Here is a 21,661-nt window from a genome sequence, read left to right on the forward strand (position 1 = left end):
CTCTTCTCTGTCCCTGTCCAAGGCCAAATGCACGTGGCAAGTGGGCCACAAACTTCATCAACCACAATAAGAGCAGAGAGGGAGAGAGAGCAGGACTAGGACCCAGAGCCCGACTGGGAGCAATAGCAGTAGCAGAGCATGTGCGTAACGTTAATGGAATTAGAAAAGTTTTAAGCAAAGCTGGATATATGAGTGTGATTTTGATAAAAAGTCCTTCACTATGGCCTGCTGCCACTGCCACTGCCACTGCCACGGCCACTGCCACGGCCGTTTGCTCCTCCTGCTGGAAAAACTAAGAGCATTGAGGTGCGTACATAAGCAGACGAAGCGCAAAAATTGCGTAATGAAAAAGTTTTTGCCTCTTTTTGCCTCGGTTTGGATAGTCGCTTTCCATCTGCCTCACAGCACCTCCGCTCGATCCCCTTAAACATGCATACGTACTCGTACTCGTATGGGCCGAGAATTTTTCTGACATTTTTCCGACTTGCGGCGAAATGGTGCAAAAGTTTTTGCCAAACGCAAATCACTGTCAACGGCAGACGCAGCGCTGCTATATAATCAAAATTCACAGCTATTGACATGCAAGGGGCCAGGCCAAGTGAGTGGGCCTGAGAGGTTCTTAACGGCCCCACTGCATTATGCCTGGGTCCAGGATAGCAAAATAGGAATTGAAACCGTCTTGAAGCAGGTCAAACTCGAGGCTTTGTAGACTTTGAGGAGTGTACTTTATATTCGTACCATATATTCGTATAACAGGGTGACCAGGGTGACCAGATGCGACAAACAAGGGCCTAAGACAAAATACACTACATAAATAAATTAATATAAAACATCTAACAAACAGTTTTCCGGCTCTACAGATGGTCACGAACATTAAAGGTTTGCCAAACACATATTTATATTTATCATATTATTTGTAGGATTTATTGGGAAGCCACCGAGAGCTAAAGAGTGAGAGAGTGACTCTGGAGCCAGGAGGAGAGAACTAAGTCTAACTAAGACTTCCTTTTATTTATTTATATTACATATTAAACGAGTCTTGAATAAAAGTTTAACTTCAGAATACTCGCAGTGACATATATATTTGCATTCGATTAATTTAAAGTCAATGATCAAAATCAAGATTTAATTCAAAAAGAGTATCGCTATTTAAGCAAAAGAACGAGGCGTTGAAACAATCATTCCTTCTATTTACTGCCATTGAGCTGAGAGAAATAAAATTAACGACTTTTTGAATTAAACGATTTGATTTTACGGCCAAAGTTTGGACACATTTTATGACCAATAATGCAAATCGAAATGATGCAAATGAAAAGGCAGAGCGGCATTTAAAGCTTTGGTCTGTGCGATATACATGTATGGCATGAACGTACTCGTAGTGTGGGCTCTGTTAGTTTTGACAGCTGTAACATGATCCGAGGCTGGATGAGATGCGAAAAGTTGGCCAAAGTGTTGGTGTTCACATATCAAAGCCTGAATAAAAAATCAAATTTATATTTATGGGTCGGCGCCAACGCCAACTGAGCCATGCCAGACAGCGGACACCCGACGGTGGACGGTGGACGGCGGACGGCGGATGGCGGAGGGCAGCAGAAGTTTGCCGCCTAGCCGGACGGAATTATAATTTCAAATTTTCTTCGTGCTAATAGAGAGTGAGAGAGAGAGAGAGAGAGAGAGAGACGAGAGGAAACAGAAAAGAGGAGCAAAACGGAGCAACTATTGCCAGACAAACGAGCCGTCTATCCATCCGGCCGTCTGCGTGTAAAATTATGCGCGCTGTCTGCCCAACGGCCATTAGGTTGGCATTCGATTTCGATTTCGATTTCGTTTAGTAGCAACAGAAAGCTGCTTTGGCAACACTTACAACTTTCGACAGTTCAAGCGGTCCTCCCCCTACCCTCATCCGGTTCGGGTAGTCAAGCGCCCCGGGACACATAAATCATATTTCGCAGAGAGCGCTCCAAGGAGCTGCCATTGATAAATGGAAAGGATCAACTTTAAGCGGAGCGGGGTAACAATGATTTAGCACAGGACAAGTGAGGGAGTAAAAAAACCCAAGTGCTTCAGTTATATAGGTCCGTGAAGGCTGTGCGACTAAAAGTAGAGCAAAGGATGAAATATTTAAAATGATTATTGCAGGGGAATAATTATTGAATAAAATCTTTATTCAAGCAGGCCTCCCCTCCCTTGTGAATAATTCTTGGATTTGCATCATGCGAAAATCCAGTAAATTGGTCAATAAGAAAATGTATTTCCGTTTATCTCTATAGATAGGTTTCGTACTATTCAAATTTGCATTTAAAAATAAAAAATGTTCAATTGTTTTGCATTGACTCATCTGTAATTTCTTGAACTAAAATATACAAATTTGAGCTGATTAATACAATTAACCTCTATCGAAAAGGAGAGAGTTGGCTGGGTTTTTAACTCTGATAACAATTTTTGGAACTGTCATATGAAATTGAGGGAATAATATATCCTCTGCCTCTGCCCTCACCATCGAAATTGTTTCTAGATAGAGAACCACTTATTTTATTTTCTTAGCCGAATTTTGATGGCATTGGCCCAACTTTAAGTGGTCTGATCAACTAATTGTTTATGAATCAATTTGCAATAGATGCCTCGTTAAGCGGAGGGTTAAATTTTTTATACGCTCATTAACATTTGCCTGATGTGCAGTTTATGGCACCGCAGACTGCAAAAATTTATATTTTGTCCTCCTCTCAGTCTTGCTCTCTCTCTCTTTCTCAGTCGATGTCTGTCTTTCTCTATCTAATGTACATATATCCACAAACGTTGATATGAAAATGGAAAAATATTAACAGCTGGTTTTTATGAAGCGCGCTCAACTATCGCCAAGTAATTCTCGTTGTTATTGATATTATTATCATTATTATGGTTATTTTGGGTTTTTATGGCCAAAGTTGGCACTTCGAGGGGTCGCGCATAAATGAATTTAATTATGCCATCCCAAGGGGACGGCGACGGCGCACAGTGGGGCCGCAACCGAAAAGAGGTGGAAAAAGTCACTTCCTGAGTAAGCCCTTTAGATAATTTGAATATACGCAAGACTTTTGAAAATCTTAAGAAAATTTGTTTTTTAATCATTCAAAGTTGATAATTTTTTCATTGTACAATGATAAATTGTATTTGTCCACTTTTATAATATTGCATGTTCAAAGGCAGATTAAATTTTGAAAGATTTATCTTTTAAATTTATCACGTTTCATGGAAATGGCCGAAGACCCCACTGTGCGTTGGCTGTGAAGAGAAGTCAAGCAGAATACGAGCGCCTTCATCACACCCAATCCCATAATATGATGTGCCCCACTGAGGGAGAACTACGTGTAATATTGCTGCTACCGACCTGTTGCCTAATGACTTAACAAATCTGGGCGAATAGCGAAAATAATTACAATTACAACTGCCGCAGTGAGACACACGTGGCGTATACGCAACATGTGTTGGAAGGGAGTGTTTGCGAGCGAGACTGTGTGTGTGACTGTGGAAGTTTGAGTGGCCCTCGGTGGTAAAGTCTTGGCGCTAGGAAGTGCCCATGGCACGGCGGTCACATTGTTGGCGTCAGGCATTGTTGACAGCAAGAGCCGCAGTCACACTTGCAGCAGTAGCAGCTGCAGCAGCAACAACGAGAGCAGTGGCACCACCACAGTGGCTGCTACAACGCTAACAGCAACAACAATAACACACAGTGGTTGACATTTATGCCGGCGAAAGGCCAGACCAGACTCGACCAAACCTGCCTCAAGGCAATTCGAGCCAGCGCAAGGGAAGCTTCAGCAGTTCCACAAGTCGAAGAGGAACAGTGGAAATTTAGTAACGGCTGGGCTATGGGTAGTATGAGATTTATAAAAAATACAGAGTACCACTGAAATAACCCTCGCTCCATATGGGTGGGTGAAAAATAAGTACGACTGGCAGAATGCTTAACATAATCCAATCCCAGGGTCGGCAAAGAAAATTTCTTGCAATAGCAGTACAGTGCATCGAAAGGACGAACAGCAACAGCAATAGCGGAGTGGAAGGCAACGTAGGGAATGTAACAAAGGGAATATTTACTCGGACTACGCTTGAGTCTCACCCTTGTTCGTATATAGCTCCTTGGCAAACACGGAGATTTCTTTATTATGAATGGAATGTCAACACTGGACGCCTCCGAGGACGCGGCATGCAGAGTGTAAGTTTAAGAAACACTGAGGGAAAAAGTCACTCAGAATCATGCATCCGCAAAATATTCAAGGATAGGTCAATAGAGATATTGATCCTCTTGCAGAATGGCCGAGAAAAGAAGTTATGCTCTGGCTCACGTAATTCATTTGTTGTTGGAATGAAACTTTTTCTCAGTGAAAGAATGCAATGAATTAATTCTTAATAGAAGTCAGAGAAGATATGAAAGACCAAAAAAGACTCCTCAACGGTAGTTTTCATATTCCTTTTGTCATTTTTGCCAGAGAGAGAATGTGTGATGGGTCGTATGAGATTTAAATTTACATGGAATTTCCTTTTTGGCTTAATGTAAAATTGTAATTTATTTATATATTTAAATAATGGTTTGGCCAAGTGCGCTGCCAACTCGGCTTTTATAAAGAAATGTAATTAAAGTATATCCCTACTGTTTTTGTATTCTTGTTTTTGCTGTGAATTTATGTGGCTTCTGAAGCTCTGTCATTTTTCACATTATATGGCTGTGGCCTGTTTTGGTGATATAAATTAATAAAATATTTTAATTAAATGCGGTCGAACGCATTTGAATTGAGTTATTACACTTAGACAGACAGAGACGTAGGCTGTAGTTGGAGTAGAATTAAGAATGAATGATACGCATCTTGGCTTTATGACATTCTGCAATCCTCAGAAATCAATCAAATCAAATAAGAACTTCGTGTCTTTACTGTGACAGGTTAAGCCTGACGCTCGACCCTTTATTCTTGCAGTCCGCCACAGAGCACTTGACATAATTAACATACAATTGCTTAAGCTGAAAGCCATCAGCAGCTCGAGCTCCGACTTAGGTGACAAGTCATCGCTGACAGTACATATATATATATATGTGTGTACCTTTTCAAAGTCAATTTCTAAGTGACGAGGTAATTACTGCAAATGATGTGGTAACATTTTTACAACACTACCCACCCTCGCATAGCGCAATTGGAGGACCAGAAGCGACGAAACATTAGCAGGTTGTCTGACTGCAGTGTGGCAGTCTGGTCAACTGGGCAATTTGCTGCAATCCAGTTAGCTCGAAAGCTGCTGAGCAATTTGCCCGGCCATTATTCATGGCACATATTGAGGCACCGGCACCGGTCAGGGACCAAGCTGAGACCCAGACCCAGACACAGACCGAGACCGAAACCAGGACCAAATGACCAGCAAAAGTGGCAAATCTTTGTTCACACCTTAAACGGCAGTCGCCGAACGGGGAACACGAATGACCGGCACGGGTCTGAGTCTGGGTCTGGGTCTGGTTCGAGCTTGGGCCTTGTGTCGCATGTGTGTTGCGACCAAGCTATTTTTATGGATTTCTGCGTATGTCCTTTCGGTCAACCTTAAAAGTGTTTTCCTCTACATAAATTTGCTATAAAAACCATTTAAACGGAAACGGTCCAAACATTCAAAGGGGATGCCAAAAACTATTCAACCAGCTCCCTCCTGGAAGGATTAGGCAGGGGCATTAGGGGAGTGGGAGAGGGGGAGTGTGAAGACCGGAGTATGGACACACGGGTACGCTCCAGTTGTCGGTTGATTGGTGGTACGGCCCGCTCCGCTGGCCAAATCTAAACTGCTCCAATAAAGCAAATTATCGTTAAAATGCTGCTGCACATAAGAAGATTTACGATTGCTCAGCTCGTTGCTCGTTGCTGGTTTCTGGTTGCTCGTCGTTTGGGTTTTTGGCAGCAGCACAAACAGGAGCTGTGGAAGGATAAGGATAAGGATGGAGATGGGGATGGGGATGGGCAGAGTCAGAGTCAGAGGAGCAGGAGATACAACCTTTGGCCATGATTCGGTTTTGGTAGCTTGATGTCCGTTGTACATTTGCGGTTCCCCTTTCGTTTGTTTACTCTGCTGCTCTTGATTTTTGTGCACTTCTCGATTTGTTCAAGGATTCGTTTAGTCGAACCTTTTTGCCTTTTCCCTACTTTCTGGTCCTTTTTTGCTCTCCCCTCCGCTTTTTTTTTGGTTTCCCTAAGCTTTTGGGTCACTCCTGCATTCGATTTCCCTAGCACGGGCGAAATGAGCGTATGACCAAAACAAATAACCCACAAAGTGAGCTGTTCTGGGGGAGAGGACGGAGTCCCATATGGGTGTGTCCCTATCTCGTGAGCGTGTGCGTGTGCCTGAGTGAGATGGTGGCATGGCCATATGAGCATGTGTCTGCGTCTCTGTCCGTTGATTTGCAGTGCCATGAATGCTTCAACGCTTCTGGCCACAGCTGGTGCGCAAATCTCACACAGTTGGTTATTTGACAATTGATGATAGCATCAAGATTGGGTCGCCAAAATGTCCGTGAACCCATATGTACGTCCCTTGCTGCCTTGCTGTGTGTGTGTGTAAGCTAGAGATGAGCACGTGACAGATGCGATTGTCACGAAATCTGTGCTGACGAACTGGCAATTAGCCTCCGACCTCTGCCATCTGGCAAACTTTACAATGGAAATGGGCTATGGAAAGGTAGGATCATCGTAAAGGATGTAAGACTTGATTTCTTGTGCACTTCAGGATTAGATGCTGTTTTTTTGGTTACTATAACTCTTTTGTTTTTTCTGTATTCATTGTGTTACGTCGTATGGTCTCACATTGCCTTCTCTAGCACTAAATTGTGTTGTAATCCCTTTTCAAATGTGCCGCACTGGCATTAACCTTTGCCATTTGCTCCGGGGGGTTTCAGAGTATTGGGCATGGGCCTAAAAGGTTTTTGCGGCTCGCATTAAAATTGAGGCAACATTTGATTGCAATTTAATATTTGCTTTTTGGCATAGCAGCCCGCCATTTCCGATGAGGCTATAATTATTAATGAGTTAGTGAATACTCGTTTCAGGAGCGTGTGGGGCCCCATGTGCATGTGCGGCCTCCTCTTGGGCATTGTCCAGAAAAGGATACCCACTCCCTCGGATAGAGCCATATCAGAGGGCTCATTTGGCCTGCCTGTTTCCGCCATTTGGGGGAGCCTCTCGATCAGCGCTAATGAACCTTTTGCCAACTGTCCCTCCAGCTCCACATCCAGCTCCACCGCTCTCCGCTTCCTCTTTTCTGCCCTTCAGTGTCAGCTTTTTCGCCTGGCCGCTATCTGTGTTAATGCATGCGTTTTCTTTGTCTCCTTTATCAGGACTTCCTGTCATTACTCCTGCTATCGCTGTGCCCCAGAGTCGCTTCCGTGTCCGTGTCCGCGCATTACCTTGTCGCCATGTCCTCGACGTCGTCGCTTTTTCCTCGTTCCTTGCTCGTCCTGGTCCGACGAGATTACAACGCCCAGTTTTCAGTTCCCATCAGCAGGTCCCCTTGTACCACGCTGCCCATTGCTTAATTTCGATGGCAATTATTTATTTAAACCGCCTTCTGCCCCATGCCCCGTTCCCCGTGCCTCCTGATTCCCTGCCTGCCCATTGGAACATGGCCCGGCTTAATTGTTTGACTTGGCGTCTGAAACTATGGGCATAGCCTTGCTGGTCCCAGTGCTGGTCCTGCTCCTGTTCCTGGTCCTGGAGTGGTGGCGCTTTGTACGCCGCTTTGACAACTCGTTGACCGTAAATTTCCAAGTTTTTCATTAGGCTGCCGCCTGCCTGCCTGCCTGCCTGCCTGACAGTCCCAGGCGAGACTCTCTCCTCCGCTTTCTAATCAACTTGGCCGCAGTTTGTCGCGCTGCCTCCATCTCCATCTCCGTCTCCACCTCGGCCTCCCCCTCCAGAAAATGGGAAACGGAAAACTTTTGCACCTCCCATTCTGGCATGTTTAATGAAAGCGTTTTCACTGCGATTTCATTTCATTTAGTCGCCTCTTTTGCCAGTACGGCTCGACGGGCTCATTCATTATGCTCTGCTCAGATTTGTAATTTACACCTGAGGCTAACAAGCGGTGGAACAATGGGAGCGAGGGCTGTTCGCAGAATTGCCCAGATACCCTATACCGTACAAGGCCAATCACATACCGATTTGTATGCACGGAGCAAGTTTTTATTATCTCAATCATCATTGGCATCGACTCAGACGAGTACCCAGAAAGAATCTTCAATAAAACCTATGCATGGTGTGCTATTTCGAGGAATTTGGGAGAGGGGAGCCTATTTTAAGCCTATTTAAATATTTGCAACGGGATCAAAGGGCCCACTAAAAAATAGAACAAACACTCGGCTCGGAAAGTGTCCCCGGCTTAAATGCTTGAAGAACCTTCTACACACACTTTTCGACAATAGGGCCAAAGCCGTCCTAATTCCCTCAGCCATCCGCTCGGGGACTAGGCCAAAATGTGGAATGGCTGACTGCAATTATGATGGGGGGAGGACTGGTTGGTCCTGGTCCTGGTCCTGGTCCTGGTGCTGGTGCTGGGACTGTTTCCGTTGCTGGCGCTGTTTCCTGCTGCAGCTGCAACTGCTGTAAAATGTTTATGATGCTTTTATGGCAGCTGCCCTCGGCTCGGAGCTCAGGGCCTGAAGCTCGGAAGAGGGCTTTCCGAGGGGCTAAGTGGGTGAGTGCTCAAAGAATTAACAATATGAATATGAATTATAAATATGCAGGCAAAGGCAGAGAGGGGAGGCTGAAGTGCTAAATGGCTTATTATGATTACAATTATTGTGCTCTTTGTATTCGAGCGACAATGTGCAGCATTTTGCCTGTTTACACGATGCCGAACAAAAGGAGAGCGTCTGATTCCGCTCGCATTGACGTCACAGTCCCAAATCCATCATACGCCACGTGGTGCCAAGGTCGTCCTTTGTTCACATATTTAAATTTTGAATGCCAGATTCGCCCGGCTCCCGTCCCGCCTGGTTCCTCGGCCCCTTTTTTACTTGTGCATAATCTTTAATTTAAACAGATGCCGAAAGCCAAAAGCCAAAAATAAAGCCGAGTCGGTCCCATCTAGAGTGAAAATCTACAGCAAGCCACAGCCACCTACCACGGCTAAGCAACGACTAAAACTGCACGTGCCGGGCAAGCCGAAAAAGCCACAAAAAACAAGTCAAATAAAAACGAAACGAAATCTTGTACATAATATAAAATAAAATGCTGGGATCTGGTCAACGGTCCCCGTCAGAGCGTAGCAGAACGGAAACTGTCGTCGAATGGATGCGCCTGAAGCCGGGGCTAAAACTGAAACTGAGGTTGGGGCTGTGCTCTATGGCTGTTGGTATTTGGTTACCCAGTACGCAGACCCATTTTCGGTTGGAGCGAATGAGTTTATTACTTGGGGGGTAGCCTGGCCTTGCCTTTAAATGCTTTCGAACGTTGAGAGATTATTTCATGAATAAATTATACAATATTATAAATAGTTTGGAGTTGTTGATCAACATATTTTTAATTAAGGTGATGTTTCGTTCTGATTAGAGGCCAACTATGTATCTTTTAGCTCTGTGGTTTGTATAGAAGGAACCCATTTTTACCCATTTTAGATGGATTTATGGCAAACTGAAATTATTTCGCAGAACTGTTTCCTATTTCAGTAATTTTACTAAATTAAGATAAAACGGAAAGAGCATCGGTTGGTCGACTCTTCCAGTTGGAATGTGAGTGAGTGTATTTGTTTTGGCTGGTCTTCCAGACAGTGTATTTTCATAAATTCCATCAGAGCCGCAACGGCTTTGGCCATTGGTGCTGGCCAGTGCTTGGCAAGAGCTCGCTGGTGAGCTGGTCTGGCTGGCTCTTGCTGCTGCTGCTGCTGCTGCTGCTGCTGCAGTGGCATGTGCGACCCTGCCAGACACAAATTGTGGCAGGATGGATGAGCACAGGGCATGTGAGTGCGTCGCTGTGGCTGCTGCGACCCATAAAGCACATTTACGGAATACGCGCGTCCTCCGAATTTGTGGCACGCGTTGAATATCGCATGGTGCCGACCAAACACCAGGCACGAGGATGGCTGGCAGTATTGGAGTAGCTTTAAGGGCCACGAAAAGTGCTTTAAGTGTTTCGAGTAGTCTCAAATCTTGACCTAGGCATAAGGCGCAGGAGAAGGCGAAGGCGTTGACGTTGACTCGGCTCTTGCTTATCTTGGACTGTGCTCAGTTCCCGCCTCTGCTTCTGCCTCGTCTGCGGTGGAATTTGACTCTGGTCCCCTGCTCGCTATGTGTGTGTGTGTGTCTGTGTGTGTGCATTGTTAGAAATTTATTTATCAACGCTTTTTGTATTTCCGCTGCGGCTGGAGCTTTGGTTCCATGCGGCTGTTTGCTTTTTGTTTATTTTCATACACTTCCTCATTTTTAATTTATGACAATGGCCCCGGCTTTTGTTAAAGCCGGGGACGGACCGTTCCAGCCACGCCCTGCGCCTTCTCCTACTGCTTCTGCTGCTGGTCCTGGTCCAGCAGCAGTGTTATTGTAACTGATGCTCTTATAAATGGCCTCTGCCCGTCAGACAGCATTTCGTTTGTCGCTTTTATCGCAAAACTGGGACCCGACCCCGACACCGGAAAGTGGCGGATGGCGAGTGGTTGGGGGAGGTGTTCTGGTGTAGTGGTGTAGTGGTATGGTGGGTGGGGCACACGTATACTTTGTGTTTCCGTTCGCCCCCATTGTCCTTGACAGTTTCATTATGACAGCTGGCGGCAGTCGACGAACCCTCCTTTCGGCTTTCGCCTTTCTCCAATCTCCTTCCACTTCCACTTCCACTCTTCGCTGATTTTGGTTTTTGTTTAGTTCCGCAGTGGCGCTATTAAAGTGTCATCTTGTTGTTGCCGCTGCTGCTTTTGCCAGCGACTAAAACAATGGACAAGTGTTGGCATTATTATTATTATCATTATCAAACGCGCTTCCTCTTCCGCCGCAGCGGACAAAGATAAAGGACAAAGACCAGCGACCAGATAAAACGCTCCCATTCATTCTCTTGACTGATTTTTAGTTAATTTCGTTGGCTTTGTGTGCTGTGGGTGCTCTGGATGCTGTGGGTGTTGCATAAAGGCGAGGCATGGGAGCTGTTTGTTGTGCAATCAATCGTCGGTCAGTTCATATTAATCTTTAAGGTCCTTTCAAAGCATTAAATTTGAAATGTGCGGAAAGGCGACCCACTTGAGTGTGCTTCTTACAAATATTTCTGTTATTCCGATTTAACTGGAACAATTGAATGAGAAACCTCGTGATTGGGCATCTCGAACTGGAAAAAAAACTTACAAATAGTGAGGCATCAGTGTAAGCTTGAAGCTGAATTGGTAGAAATTATTGATAAATATTAAAACTTGATCCATTGTTCAGTCAGTGTCATACATTCCACTGACGTACAATAGAAAATGATTTAAAAAGAAAGCCACAATCTAATATGGTAATGTGTATGAACCATTCTTAAGTGCACATGTAACCCCATTCTGTGTTTGGTCGTATAGGGGAGATTGGTTCTTCCCAGAACTGTAATGAAAGTGTCTATATTTTTAGATTCCTCGGAAGTTGTTGTGTGGTATTGTTGCGGCGGTTCCAAGGGCTCCAAAGTTTAGCATTTCAGCCATCGGATTCAAGTGAATTTCAGTGTTCTGCTGCCTGCTTGCTTGGCTTGTCCTTGAAATGGCTTTTCTTTGAGTAAATGCCTGAATGCGCAGCTATTTAATTGAAATAAATTCCTGCCCGTCAGGCCAGCGACGACGATGACGTCTGCCCGGCGAATGTTACGAGCAGTCAGACATTTGCGCATTTCGGGCCATATTAAAAGAAGCAACTCGACTGGGATTTATGGCTGCACTCGTCCCGCAGCAGCTCCTTTGGTGCCCTGCTCCACGGATACTCCGATGCTCTGCAGCAGTGGTCGGGCTCACATAAATATGCAATTATTTTGCATTTTCCGCTCTCACGCTCGATTTTTATTTATTTGCCTGCCTCATGCCGCGGGGCGGCGCTGCGGCTTCACGCACATTCCGCCATGTTTATGACACTCGCGACTTTTGGGCGGCGACAGCAAATTGACTTTTACACAAAGATGCTGGCGGTGGCAGTGCCGCGGGTGGATGTGGAAGTGGGGCATATCTCTTTTTATGTGACATATTTATTTGTTGATTCATATATTTATTCTTATTTACGAGTATATGCATAATTTGCATTTGACATATTTTTATTGGGCTCGTGCAGTGCGCGCGACCAGAGCGAAATCAAAATATTGTATTCCACATGCAAATATTTTCATATATCCCGCCGGGGGTCCCCTCTTGGGGATTTCTACTTCACCATGCATACTCGTGGAAAGCAAACATATAAGTACCCGAAAATCTCTGCTTATAGACCATTTCGGAAAAATTCAAATATTTTTGTTTTACTGCTTCAGAGAGAGAAGGTTTTTAAGTTCCACTTCATAATAAAACTGTAAGGTATGAGGTATTTTCTATGAGGATGAAGATGCCTACTCGACCCTTTGTTCAAAATGTTACGTTTTTTTTTTAAGTTGACCTAATTGTTTCAAATCTGTTTATTGGCATATCACATGTACGTGATTGTAAGGCACAGTTCATTCAATATACTCAATGAAAGCCGCTACCCTACAAAACAAAGGTTAAACAAATAATGCAAGTTTAGGAAATATTTAAAATGGTGGAAAATTTCAACTTTGGGTCGCTCTATATATCAGGGATATCCACTCTATCCACACTAAACCAACATCCTTTGAAAGGTCGCACAATTCTCTTTTGAATCCATACATTTTTGTGGATATCCGCATAGCAGATTCCGAGTAGAATTTATTAAGGTCAAAACGATTTTTATGGTGTTTTGCGAATTCTAAGTATGAGGAAGATTTTATTTATATATTGCATATAATGTGCTCTTTGTAGAGGCGAGAGTCGTGTCCGACTTTCGGTATAGAACTACGAATATTTTGCTGAATAATTAAATTTAAATTGGCATTACCAAAAGTTTGCTTTATGCACCCTTTTTTGCTTATATTTCTTCTAATTGTTAAGCTGCTGATTAATGTTTGCAAAACACATGTATCATATTTATTAAGTTAGATAGCATTTATCAAAAACATAGATGAAGAAAATTCCTTTGTTTTCTGACCGACGCACATATATATGTACATACGTTGACTTTTCAGATTATCCAGCAATTTATTTCCAATTTTTCATGGCAGCCTTTTGATTGAAACTTTACATTTTCGCCATCCATCATTCTTTGGCCCGAGCTATTCCCTTTTATTTAAGATATTTCACTTTGCACATGAAATATGAGACTCTTCAATGCAAACAAATGTACATTATTTTGACAAATATGCTTCACCAAATTCCGTAATTTACTTGCTGAGATGGCTATAGTTTTCCCCTTCGATACTATTTTTATGGGACCTTTATGCACTAGGCCCTTATGTACAACGAATCGAAATGCATTGCAATGGTGTCGGGGTGTGTGTGCGGGGCTTTAGTTATTACTTATTATAGTTGTTGCTGCTGCCTTTTGTGGCAACGATAAGCCTTTTGCATATCGAATTTTATTTGCCAGGCAGGCGGCAAAGCTGCAAGAAAAATGTTTGTTCATTTAAGATAAATTTATGGTTGTTGTCGGTGCAAATTGCAGCATTTATTGAATTGTTGCCACTGGCGCTGATGTAGCTGCTGCACTGCTGCACTGCTGCCACCGTGGCTGCCACCGATGCTGAAGCGAGGGCTCGTAAATAGTTGTGCAAATAAATCGCTTGCGAATATAAATCGCAGCTCTGGCGATAGCCCGGCGCTTATGACATTTATGGGCGGGCCAGGGGGGACTTACTGCTAATCGTGTTCATAAATATCAAGCTACGATTCAGCCTACTTACCATTAAAAGTGGCCAGAAGCAGGGCGCCGAGCAGACGCAGCATCAGCACCACCGCCGACTGCGGGCTCATCTTCAAATCCTTTCCAATTTACTTGTAATCCAGACCAGAGCTTCTAGTTTAATGTCGCTCCCAGACTGCGACTGGAACTGTGGGTGTGCCTGATGCCGATGCTGAGCATTAAACGGAAACGCGTTTACATTGCCGCGATAAGAAACGGAAATGCTCGGCTCAGAGCTGGAGCAGCACCATCAGCGGAAGGCAGGAGCAGAAGGCAGGAAGCGATGTGCCCGACGGCTGGCAGTTTGACTGCCTCTAAATGCGGCACGCTCCCTGCTGCGGTCCCCTGGCTTTCCCCGACGTCTTTCCTTCTTTCTTTGTCTTGTCACGAATGGTTCTTTTCCCTGCTCGGGGGCTGCTGCTGATATTTATGGCCGCAACGCTAGTTCCTCATGGTTGGGACGATGGGTGTTCCAGGCTGCATTTTATTGGGCAAATTAACGCTGCACTTTCACTGCTGCCAGCTCCGGTTCTGCAGTATTTAAACAAGAAGTTGCTTATGGCACTGGGGAGCGGGAGCGAGAGCGTGCATATTAAATTCCCGGCTCGGCTCATGCATCATCCCGTGGCGGAGACTTTTGCTAGCTTACATGCAAAATCCACGTTAAAGATTTATCGTTCTCCGCTCCGCTCGGAGCTGTTGCTGTTGTTATGGCTGCTGCTGCCTCTGCTTTGCTCTGCCCCAGATACTGTTATGTTCTCGGAATTTATGTCTGTCTCGTCGACTTTCAGACATTGGCACAGGCCCGCCTTAGCATTGGCTTAAAGTCGGGACAGGCCAGACAGCAGGTGGCAGGATGGCTTGGGTGTGGGTTTGGGCCTCCCAGGAGCACGCAGCTTGCTGCTGCCGTGTCACGCGCGACCCATGTGGCGTATACGTCAGGCGGATTGTCTTTGTGCTAAGCGAGCTGCCACAGAGCGAGCCACATGGAAGCGGAACAGTTGATCGGGACTAAGGCAGAGTAAAGGACTGCTGAAGCTAAATCCAGCTTCGGGCTCTGATTTAATTTGCTATGACAGGTGGTAAAGGGTAACCAAAACACTGTGGATATGAAAACACTTCGCTAACCAGATTAATGTATTAAACAAGCCAGCTTTCATAAACGGTGAGCGAGGTCAGGTCAGTGAAGAGATTCTTACAAGATCTGGGCCTGTTCATCACGAAAATGTTTTGGTACTAAATAATAAAAAGAAAGTTCCTATTTCTTGTCGAAAAGTTACCCAACGTTTATATTTTACATCCTACATATGCATATAAGTACTCCAATTTATTGTGCCATCTCGGGTCTATCCCCTTATCCCCAGAAGTACCATTTTCTCGTACCTTCTCTGATACATCTGAAGTTCTGTATTAGGAAGATCTACAATGGGCTTAACCATTACTTAGAACCACATCTTATAGAATAGGAGACGTAAGTCCACATACAAGCTGATTTACATATTAAGAAGTATCTCTTATGCATTCTACATCTGACTTTAAACGGCTTTTAAGCTTCAATGCTGTATTATCGGTCTATTGTCTGCCAGTTAGGCAACACATTCATCTTGTGCCACCGCCGCCCTTACTTTGTTATCCATCGCTGCTGCTCCGGCACACAAAAATGCTAACAATTCAAAACTCAATCTGTAATACACTGCCGGCTACTTTGGGGCCGCTCCCCAGCTTCCCAAGCCTGCACAGAAATTCTACTGTGACGCCAACTGTCTGACAAATCGACAGATGTATGCTGCAGGCGTTGGCAAGCCCTCAGCCTGTGCCTATGCCTGGGCCTGGGCCTGGGCCTCACACTCAGCCTCAGCCTTAGACCCAGTTGGTCTGGCCTGTGTGGCGCAAATCAAATTGGCCGCCAAACGTTGCCTGGCGTCAAAAGTCATCCATCACGGACGTGGCGGACAGCGACGTGGGGCGCATCCAACTTTGCATGAAATTGGCTGTGTTTAAGCCAAAGGCAACGGCAGCAGCAACAACAACACCAAGTTTGACTTGGACATGGCCTAACAGTGGGAGTGTGACTAGGACTCGGACTGGCACTCGCACTAGGAGTAGGAGTAGGAGTAGGAGTAGGAGTAGGAGTAGGAGTGGGACTTGCCACTCGAGACTTAATAAACAGAGCCCGCGGGCCAACACGAGCAGTGGAGAGATCGGAAAAGGGAAAAAGGGCAAAATGAACAACGAGCACGAAAATGTATGTAAATAAATAAACGCTTAACTCTTTTCAAAGCCAAGTTCGGGGAGGAGGCTGGAAAAATACTCGAGTGCCTCGACAACGAGGTACCTGGTATTCAGTGGTTGAATCTGCAGATATGATATCGGTATGGATATATTTACATATTAATATGTAATCATTAAATCATATTTGATCTGGAGAGGCATTGAGCAATTTTCCGCTTCCAATGATTGTTGAATGAAAGGGTATTCAAACTTGAACGGCTTTAGTCTTTGAGATCTTAGTGATGATCTTCAATGATGGCTATTAATTCTGATCGAAAGGTTTCCTTCTAACTGTGGCATACAATATACTCTTGAGAACGAGAGCAGCGATGAGTTTTGTGCATTATTTTCCCTAAATCCCTGCCGGCATTATCCTCAATTCATCATCACGGCATCGCAGGGCGGGAAGAGGATAGCGAAGAGCCTGCACAGGAGGCGTGGCAGTTTAGCCGGCTGCTCTGTTTATTTAATTTCGGCAACAAAAAGTGTGCAGCTCCTGGGCCAAAAAAGAACAAGACGGAAGCTTTGTTGTTGTTTCTGTCGATGTATGCGTGTGGCGTCAAGTGCATGAGTGGGTTACAGGCGCACTATAGTGCGTGTATCTGTGTCTGTGTGCGGGCTGTCCTTTGTGGCAGCGGAAGCGTCACCAACATAACCATAGCCGCAACTAACGCCAGAGTCTTTGTTGTTTCCCTTCTTGTTGCTGGTGCTGCGGCTGCTGTTGCCTTCTCTATACATATGTATATATGAATGCTCGTACTCGTTCGAATATGCAAGTTCTTCAGTGTGAGTGTGTTTACTCTGTATGTGTGAGTGTTTTTTTTTTATTTTTGGTGCGGCTTTCTATGGCGGCGGGAGTCAAGGGCTGGAGGTGGAAATGAGGCAGAGAACCAACATGAGTCAAATAAATTATTCCCACATTGTTGTTGGCAAATTTTTGATGGTTTAATTTTGTGGAAAATAAGTTAAGCCGCTGCTGTGGCTGCCATATAACATACATCACATACTCGTGCAAGCAGGGCATATGTACGCACGCACACATGAGCAAATACAAAGCACCCCACACTCACACAGGCTCATATACAAATTGTTGCCTACTTTGCTGCGCCGCGTATACGCAATAAAATAAACGCGTCGCAGTTACATTTCCGCCGTTTCCCCACTCGGGATGGAAATGGGGATGCGGATAGGAACGGGTACCGGGATGGGGCCAGCTCCTCGGAACATTTTATGCCGCATTGCCATTTTTATTTATTTATTTTTATTTGCCTTTGGCTGCTGTGCGCCCTTTATTCATTCATTTATAAATTATTATTGCAAAATACTCGACTGCTGGCTGCTTTTTGCTTTCTGCTGCCTGATGGTGGCATTGGGTACTGCCTCCCTCTAAGCATTTACCACTTGAATCTGAGTGATTGCGAGGGAATATTTCACTTGAAATGATTCATTTTCAATTCCTGTCCTCTGCGTGGGCATTGTTTGCCTAAAAAATGTATTAGCTTCATGAGCTTATTTCTCCGAAAGCAAATTAGCTAAATACTTAGATATCTATATACGTTTGTGGCAGCAACAACCCCAAGGTAAAGTGAGTGGAAGCCGTCCACACATCGTTGCTCTGCCACTTTTTCTGTTTGATGATATATTTGGACCGGTAATTTTTTTCAATTTCAATGTTCTTGCCGCACATAAAGACACTCAAAACCATTCATATACATATGCATACGATTCGCTTGTTTTTTATGCTGCTTGTGCGACGGCTGTTTTGAATTGAGCCACATCATCATCATCCACTTTGTCAGCGTCATCATCATCATCGTCGTCGTCATCGCCATCATCTGAGCCTGATGGCTGACATTGTCAAAAGGGTTTAAGTGGCCACACTTGAACCAGGAGAATCAGCAGCAGCAGAATCAGAAGCAGCAGAGGCAGAAGCAGCAGTTGAAAGTCCTCACCCCTAATGCTAGACAAATATAAAAGCACGAGTGGGACTGGGTATGTAGATGGGATGGGGCAGTGGAAAGTCGAAAGTGGGAGTCGAAGGGTGGGGAGCATGACTTGTGTACACGTTGCCATGGCACAACTTTAAAGCAAACCCGAGGCTATGAGGAGCGGCACGAAGCATAGAATGAAAATTTAATGTGATATTGATTTATATATTCTATAAATAATATACATAGCAAAATTGTACTCTCTTATGCGGCAAGCGTAACACTTAAATGTTCGAAAAATAGCATTCTTTTGTTTAAAGTGGGATCTAATTTTTAGTGAAGGCAAAGTGAATCTTAGAATAAAAGAAGCCTGAACTTTAAAAAGATTTAATGCACTTTACTTTTTTCTAATTGTTCAAACCCATTGAGTAGGTTAATATTTAATAAATTCGGATCTGGGATACATTTGATTGAAATATATTTGGAACAGTTTAAAAAATGATACATTATTATAACTATTGAAATTATAGACACAGAAAAAACGATTAAAGACAAACAGTTGCCCGATAGATTTTGGTATATATGTTGAAGTAGAAGAATAAATTCTGGTAGAATAAAAGTATATACTCATGCAATACATAGTTTCCTTCATGCAATAAATTAAGTGAAATACATTGAAGATAAGAAGAGTGTGTATATATGGCTATCAAATGTATGGAGAAGAAATTACATTTTTGGAAATCTTGGCATTAAATGCCTTTTAAAATTATCGCTTCGTGATTGTACAGAGGGGGCAAGGTTCTTGAAATATCCCATTTCTCTTTAGTCAAAATTAATTCAAAGAGAAAAAAATGGCTCGGCTGATGGTTTCCATGGCAGCCAAGAAGTGCAATGAAATCAAATCAATGAGAAGTTAATTATGGGAAATTATAGATAATTAATCCAGCTTTGCCCATAGTTTTTCCTCCCTTTGGTAAATAATCCATTCACTCAAAGAGATTCTACCCAACCGTGATATAATTTTCACCCAACTCCAACTTTCGTGGAAGTCATCGACATGATATCATATCATCATTCAGCACTCATCCCAGCACCTTGAGTCCTTGAGTGGGGCCTCGCCACACCCTGTCGTCCGACAGCCAACAATTAGATCTGCCTTCTCACTCCTTTAGATCCGTGCCATCGAGTGGCTTCAATCAGGCACGCCGAGAGTGTCGGCTGGCGTGGAGCATGTCTTGGGGCAGGAACAGCCGCTTGTCAAGCCCGAAAGTCGCAAACAATAAACATTTAATTACGGGCCATTGTGGCGTGTTTCGAACGGTAATTTGTCAAAGGGTCTAATTAAAAACTTGTGAATGCCTCGAAAAATGCGAAAGACTTGTTAGGGATCACCAGAGAAAAAAGAACGGCCCATTCGAAATGCTTTCGAGTGCTGATTGGAGCATTTTACAAACACGCAATTCACCTTCGTCATTGTCATGTTAATTAATTCGCCAGCACTCGAGAAGACAAGTGAACATGGAGGCTCAAATCTGAACCCTGGTCAGAAGAGCCGAGCCACCAAAAAAGAAGGGGCGGGGGGCAGCAACCTGTCAGAAGCATTAAAGGCAGCCATAATCAGGCGGAAAGGGCTGCCGCAGGGCCTCCCTTTCACACTTGTTAAGACTTTTCGATGGCCATCGATCCCATCCAGCACCAAAACCAAAAACAACACAACAGCCGTGGAGCGGGGGTCCAGTCAGGCAGAGCCACAGTTCAATGCCTCTGGTATGGTTCATTGGGTCCAGTCTGGCCCGGCGCGGCCCGGACCCGCCCGGCAAACGGGAAGCAACCAGGCCAGCAACCAGCCACCGGCTACCGGCCAAGGGGCAAACACTCGACACTCGCCACACGAAAGGGGGCACTCACTCACACTTTCGGGCAGATTCGCTTATCGCGCGAATTTCGTCTTTTTCTACGTGGCGTTGCGTATACGCCGCGTGGTCGTTGGCACGGGCGCGCGTTAGCAACCTCTGCACGCACAGAAGGATTTTCGAGACTGATGCTGGGGCCACTTGCCGTGGCCGCCACCGACGCCGACGCTGCGGCTCAACGCTCAGCGTGTGGCCAAGCCGAAGTGGTAGCGCCACCGACTGCATCAGTGGCAGTGGCAGCGCCGCAGCAGAGGTACTTCGCTGATGTCATGGGTGACGAAGGGAAACACGGATGGCTCTCAAGCAGCTGGAGCCGTTAAAGCAGCTGCCTTGTCTTCGATGGATAGCGTGGCCGATGCTGGTGCCGATGCCGATGCTTGTCCCGATGCCGACGCCGTTGCCTGTGCCGCAGCTGAGGCAAGTCAGTCAAGCGACCATAGTAAACGTAACATATTGTCGCAGCAGTCCTCCGATGGTGACGGAATCAAGGACGAAGTTAAGCGCTTCGTGTCAGCATCCAAAGATGTCGACAGTTCGTTCGTGTGGCAGGTTACGTTTCTCTTTCGTAGCTTTGTCGCCCGGTGGGCTTCGGTTGCGGCTCTCTCAGACGAGACTCTCGTTTCTGGGTCAGTTGCGAGGAGAGGTTACAGGGAAAGCGGCAACATTTGAAATTGTCAAGCTGCAAGTTATTTGCATTCAAGTATTGGGCCAAAGATAATTTATAGGGTTAAGATTAAGGCATATTTTCGAAAACCATTGTGCAAATTTTGCCAGGAAATTGTAAATTAATCATTTATTACCTTTTGGCTCATAATTTCGGCAGCTTCTGTCGGTCTGGTAGTTCACTGTTAGTTTAACCGTGGGTCGTACTTATGTTAAAACGAAAAGTCTACAAAATGTTAGCTAACTGTATTAGACCATAATGTTCTCTGAACAGAACAGCACTTTTACAGTATATGTTATTGAGAGAGACATGATATGAGATTCTGGCATCCTTTTAATTGTACGCTGCAGCCTTAATTGTTAGAAATCGTATCGCCATGTTCATATTAAGGTAGTTTGGTTTGAGTATGCAAAGGAAAAAAGTTACTTTATGATTGCTCAATGATCAGTAAACGATAAGCATTTATTTTTACATGTGTCTTTTAAATTAATGAATAACCAAGTGAGTTGGGTTGAAGGTTCTGTTAATGCACTGTTAATTCGACCGTTGGCTTTCAGAACTCCATAAAATGTTATCTGTCTGTTACAGACATACTGTTGACAACATTTTATAGAAAATGTTATGGAATAGTAATGTTAAAAGACAGTGTCTTCATTTTAAGAGTTATTTTAAGACATTGAATGGTTTCACTTTTTCAAAATTTGTTTTACATTTTATAGACTTTATTTTGTACTATTTCGGGCTACAATCAAAGTCGTAATGCAAATAAGTCTATTAAGGAGCAGTATACGAGTACCCATCAATTTTGCTTTATGTAGAACAGAAATGCGAATCTGTGACTCCTATGAGCACTCCTTCGCCCTCATTCAGCACTCAGCACTCACACTCACATTCAGTGGAGCAAAGCCAAAGCAATTACAGTCGCAGACAATGGGCATGGAAA

At 44.4% G+C, this 21,661-nt stretch overlaps 1 protein-coding gene across 1 annotated transcript in view; it reads right to left on the reverse strand.

Moving 5' to 3' along the window:
- LOC6587357 overlaps positions 1 to 20,130 on the reverse strand; it is a 40,270-nt gene extending 20,140 nt beyond the window's left edge. Inside the window, exons 1-2 of the mRNA XM_002013822.2 lie at positions 20,054 to 20,130; positions 13,944 to 14,980 (exon numbers count right to left, since the gene is read on the reverse strand). Coding sequence (XP_002013858.1) covers positions 13,944 to 14,013 — 70 coding nt within the window. The 5' untranslated portion in view covers positions 14,014 to 14,980; positions 20,054 to 20,130. The remainder of the gene's footprint in view (positions 1 to 13,943; positions 14,981 to 20,053) is intronic.
- Between the last annotated feature and the right edge of the window lie 1,531 nt (positions 20,131 to 21,661).

Source organism: Drosophila persimilis, unplaced genomic scaffold, assembly GCF_003286085.1.
Source record: "Drosophila persimilis strain 14011-0111.01,24,50 unplaced genomic scaffold, DperRS2 tig00000000-arrow-pilon, whole genome shotgun sequence".
NCBI classification, from domain to species: domain Eukaryota; kingdom Metazoa; phylum Arthropoda; class Insecta; order Diptera; family Drosophilidae; genus Drosophila; species Drosophila persimilis.